The sequence below is a fragment of the Echinococcus granulosus genome (assembly GCF_000524195.1).
Source record: "Echinococcus granulosus chromosome Unknown EG_S00017, whole genome shotgun sequence".
In the NCBI taxonomy this organism is placed as follows: domain Eukaryota; kingdom Metazoa; phylum Platyhelminthes; class Cestoda; order Cyclophyllidea; family Taeniidae; genus Echinococcus; species Echinococcus granulosus.
The window spans coordinates 909,369-914,931 of NW_020170397.1; the positions used below are offsets into that span (position 1 = coordinate 909,369).

Here is a 5,563-nt window from a genome sequence, read left to right on the forward strand (position 1 = left end):
TGCATAAACGCTCCATCCTACCGTCAAGGGTTATTTGATTCGAGTTCGAAATTAATGGGGGCTTCACATTAGGTACAAAAACAAATAGTTGCCTCATTTGGATTAGATTGTGAAAAGGAAATTTTTTAACTTATGTACCACCTATATATCTGATGTTTCAATGGCCAACATGGATTTACTTATCAGAAATCTGGCACAGGACTGATCTAATCGAGTTAGACGACAAATAGTGTAAAAATATTTATTTTAAATTACTTCATTTGCTTAAAAGTTTTTTAAATAAGTTTGTTTTTGTGAAACAATATGAAAAACTCTCTGACGTACTGAAAGGAAGTTGTGAAAATTCCCTCCACCAATCCCCGACCTGCCATTAAACACCCAACATCCAACCAATGAGCAGAACCCCCGAATCTTCCCAACTTCTCCTACCCTTCTGCATATCCTCACAGTTCACAATGGTAAGTCATTGAAGGTTTTTTTACCAGATTTATTATTTCTGCCCTCTTGCAGGCCAACCTTTCAAAAGCCGAGGTAGATGGTAAGTGTGGATGACCGTGGTGAGGCTGTTGTTGTGTGTGCCCTAGTTACACACTTGACTTTCTACAGACGTGCGTGAAGTGTTCGAGGTCTTTGATTTCTGGGACGGTCACGATGGCATGGTGGATGCAAGCCGCGTGCCCGACCTCCTTCGGTGCACTGGACTCAACCCCACCAATGCCTGCTGTCTTCGGAATGGGACTTTGACTGAGGCAGGTGGGTGGATGACCGACTGGTTAGCCAACTATATAAGTAGTACCATCTTTTCGACCTTTTAAGATGGGTTTAATCCCTTTTCTTGAATGCTGTCCTTTTTGCTCAAAACATGAACAGCTTAGGTTTTTTCTCATCTCTTTGACTCCACCTTCGCGATGTATGGTACTTGGACGTAAATTTAAACCAGTTTCACTCAGTCCTTCTCAATATAATTTGATAGGCAACAATGAATTGTATGGTACATGTACTGACTTCATCTAAAATAATATTAGGCAAGCTTGTTACTTTAAATGGGTGTTAAAAAGTAGAGATTAGTATGGAGGAGGGTATGACATTCTCGTCATGGTGATATCAAGCTGTAGGAACCTTCCAAAGTTGCACCCACTTGAGACTTATAGTGGAGCCAGTCAGCAGTTTGTAGTGTAGATGGAAAGTTTCAGTGTAAAAGTTGCAGATTAGAGGATGCTTAGAAGGGACGTTAAAGCACGGTAGCGGTAATGGTACCACCAGGCCTAAGGTGGATGCCAGCATCCACTTCATACATCAACGTGAAAATGGAGGCTTTTGAAGGAAAAGAACTTCACTTAATTTGTCACCCACGTTGTTAAATTGATGCTGCCGTTATTCTTTGAAATCGAAACGAATTTAAATTAGGTTGAAGTTAAGACTTAACTGTGAGGCGGGAGTAATCGGATGAGGAACGAATTGCTGCCTCCTTCTTCGTCCAGATGAGTGCGTCTTGTCAATCTCAAAATTGCAGATTTGCTCCTTTCCTACTCTCCTGTATGTTGTGAATTTTGGAAATCTGAACAATATTGGAAGAAAAAAATCTACTAAATTAAGTTGCAGCAATATTGCGAGCTGCCCGTAGTCTACCTAGCACTGGAGCGTGGAGACTGCCAGACGTAAGGTAGACGATGGATTAGGAAAATAAATCATCACACATTATAATGATTATTCTAACCCCAAATACTACCCCGTCAACAGAGCGAAGTGTTGACTCATTGATAAGCAGGATTTTGGCTCCCTTCAGTCTCTCTCCTGAAGTTGTAAGAAGTCATGCCGGTGGGGGTGAGTACTGCCCATTTACAGGATGGTTGGCTGTAGGCATGATGGAGGCAGACCGGGTATGACATATCACGGCACAACTGCGTTCTGCAAGCCACTTACGAGTCAGGAACAGTGGTCCTTAAACTTTCGTGCAAGTGGGAAGTCATTTGACTCCATTTCCGTTGACGTGTCTCGACAATTCCACTGTGTCTAAAGGGAGGAGGGTTAACTGACCTCGTACCAATCAGAGCTGGAGGATACCCAACAACAAATCCGTTCCATATGACAATCAGTATAGGTAGGATCTAATATTCTGTCCATCCTCCCTTCTTCCAAGTTTTCTTTTTTTCAATACTGTCCGACAATCTATCCGGATTCGAATCGAATAGTAGAGATATGAAGAAAGCATTACTTGCTCATGAAATCCACCGTAGGAAGCGGGCAGTAGGGCCATGCCGTCCGGTGAATGCACGACCTGTGATGCCGGAAGAACTCGTACTTTTGAATGCACACTTTATTCCATTTTTTAATGGACATAGTAAGAAGTCTAGTCACTAACGCATTTACCCGATAAATTATGACCAAGCAACCATATCGGTGTAAAAATTTCACACATTTTTCCAATTTCGTATGGACTCCTGAAATCTTTGCTAGTTTTCGTAATAGTGCAACGACCTGAGTCTTCCTTGAAGACGAAAGAAAGTCCTAGTGCTAGGCGGAATGTGTATTGCCGATATAGAGAAGGGATAGGGTCGGGAGAGGGGCCACTGGTATGGCCCAGAGGCCATTCAACTCAGCGTAAGTACAAAGGCAGAGCCTCAAGTGCCTACATGGTCAAAATGAAAAGTAAAACAGAATGTTACAAAAGCATGAATTTACAACACACGATGGTTTGCACTTTTGTCTTTATGGCATGACCTTCTAACGATGACCACAACCTTCCAGTCCTTCTGTGCATGAATGGCATGCTTCAACACAAGTACAGCTTATGACGATTTTAGTTTCAGGGAAAACTTGCATCGCCACAGAACCATTAAGTTTTAATATGTGGGCATTTTAAGTGACCATCAATAAAACTTTTGTCGATTACACCATGAATACTTACTTTGAGGGCCGTATTTATCAACTAAGCCTTGTATACTCCCAAATAGTACTTCGAATGCCTAAAAAAAATCTTATTTTATTCACATGCAATATTTGCATCAAAATCAAAGTTAATTAGTTTCAGCAAAATTGTTTCTGTGCTAGAGGTAAAACTTGAAGAGGCGTATAAAATGAATAAATGTAGAGCCCCAAGACTTCTAGAAAGGCTTGGAGGCTACTGACATGGTCCGAAGACATTGCCGCCCGGCAAAGGTACAATGGCGGAGCCTCTGAGTTGCCTGTTCCCAAGACCAGGAGTTAAACAAGCAATTAAAGTATCACATCTTCCGTCTCCTCTCTCGAGTACTATCCCTGTCACTGCCCTTGGTGAACCTCCCACATCAGCCATCACAGCGTAGTGGGTGCCTTAAGAGCAACATCCACGAACCAACCGTGCCAGCCATCGGATTTGTGCAACTAAGAAGATATCTGGCTACAAAGCCACTGATCATAATCGACGATTTCACTGGATCTGGTATTTTTTCCCGTTTTGGAAACCGATTCGGGGACGGGGAACCGTGCGGGTCATCACGCGTGTCCATTGCTAGTCGTAGGGACACTGGCCTGAAAGTAGTCACTTAGTAAAGAATTCAACACAGTTCCCCGTCTACCTCTTCTTGCCAATTTGTTCTCACTCCAGTACTGTCCAGCCATATCTATCTAGATTCCATCTAGCTAGTAGAGAGGTGGAGGAGGTATCGTGTGTCCACCTCATTGATATCTCCATAGAGGTACGGCGGAGGGCTCCTTAACGAGACTTTCCAAACGGTCCACGGCTAGTATGGCTCCACTTGTCAACAGCCCACCTGTAGAACATGAGACTATGGTAGTTGGCGTAAGTAAACTTAATCTTCAGACCTTCTGGTAGAAGACGTCCTGTATTCTCCCTTTCGCAACACATGCACTTCTTCAGTCGCAATACGATTTATTACCCAGCAGTGGAAATCTAGAGGCTTGTCCTTTAGGATCCGGTTTAATTTCCACTCTCACCAATATAGCGCCCCGAGATTTCCCTGAAGGCAGAGTAGACAATACTCGGGCAAAATATGTATTGTCCATATACAGAGGGGTTTGGGGCTACTGGCCTGACCCAGAGGCCAGCCCACCCGGCAAAGGTACAATGGCGGAGCCCCTAATTGGCCCCTTTGTCAAAACCGAGAGTTAGACACACAACCAAAGTATCAGAAATAATTTCTAAATGGCCGAAATCAGGACACCATGACATGTCCAACCAGGCATCGTAACGACTATCTCCTTTACTACTTTGGTCCAACACCGCTCACGGCAACCTTCCAATGCCTGGTGAACTGGCGTCTCTCTTGCATTTCAGGCGAGTGCCAGTACTCCTTCGAGGAATTCCTCTCGGTGTATCAGGCCATCAAATATGAGAGTACTCCTCCCGACAAGGTTTTGTTCATGCAGGTCTTCAAAAGTTACGATCGCGAATCGCAGGGCGTTTTAAGCGCCGCTCAGATCCGACACATTCTGGAGACTTATGGTGAGGCTCCTGTTCCTCTTGCTGAATCACACATTTGCATCAGCTATTATTTAGTTACTTTTCAGATAATAATTTTTTATGCCATAATTTGGTTACTACTTGTCTGACTTGATATTTTTAAGTCCATAGGATACTTTATTTCTTATCCTTTTAAGGTCATGTCATGGGTAGCCATTGTAAGCTGGGTACGTGTTTATTATGATCATCACTGAGGTAAATTTATTTCAAGTAGTGAACTGGGCGGAAGATTCTTGATGACCAACTGAAGCAGACGTGTGTTTCGAGCTTATTTTTGCCGTATTTAGAGGTTGTTCATGAGTGACGCCAAATAGTCGCTACCACAAAAGTAGCGATTGCTAGCTGGTGTCGATATTAAATGACCACTTCATGGATTTTAAAAATTGGAGTGTTTAGCACTTCTATGTTTAAATCACGAAAACTTCAGCATTAATATGGTTAGATTTTATCAAGCTCTTTCGTGTTTTCAGCATTTCTTAACTCTTAAAGCCGCAGTTTTGTTTTACGCTAAGGAGAACGCCTGAGTGAAAGTGAGACTGACAAGATGTTCGAGCTAATGGGCTACCAACACGGAACTGTGAAATATGAAGGTAAGTTTTCTTTCCACTATCACACTCGCTGAAACAGCCACCCGCAACTAATCTGCTTCCCTTTTTTTCAGAACTAATCGACAGAATACTGGAAGAAACAACGGAAGCTGAACTTTCTGAATGAATTAATTGCTGCAGAATTGAAACTTATCTCCCTCGGCTACTTATTATCACATAATTGTCCTTAACACAGGCCACTTTGGACTTAGAATCTATCCACAAGTGTAGTGATGACTCCTCATTTCCTTGGATAATGGTTTTCATGTAATACGTGAATAACATTGTGCCCGAATGATTTCAAGTGTTCCCATGTAGTGTGGGATAACAGAAATGTTCCAAGGAATATGTGTTTGCATGATCAAGGCGGCCTACTTAATGCCGTAAATCACAAATAGTCTTAACTTTGTCATCACGGAATCCATACAAAGACGATCCATGGCCCAGCAAACTGGAAGCATTGCCAGTTCCTAGCATTTGTGCATTCATAGACCTAGACAGCAGATACAATGGC

At 42.7% G+C, this 5,563-nt stretch overlaps 1 protein-coding gene across 1 annotated transcript; it reads left to right on the plus strand. All coding sequences in view use genetic code 11, as the record gives it.

Moving 5' to 3' along the window:
- Positions 1-392: 392 nt before the first annotated feature.
- On the plus strand, positions 393-5,176 carry EGR_03372 (Myosin catalytic light chain LC-1, mantle muscle; the record flags this gene model as incomplete). Its single annotated transcript, XM_024492621.1, has 6 exons — positions 393-458; positions 511-538; positions 607-753; positions 4,277-4,444; positions 4,975-5,052; positions 5,124-5,176. 6 exons carry the CDS (start codon positions 393-395, stop codon positions 5,174-5,176), a joined length of 540 nt encoding a protein of 179 aa, XP_024353022.1.
- Between the last annotated feature and the right edge of the window lie 387 nt (positions 5,177-5,563).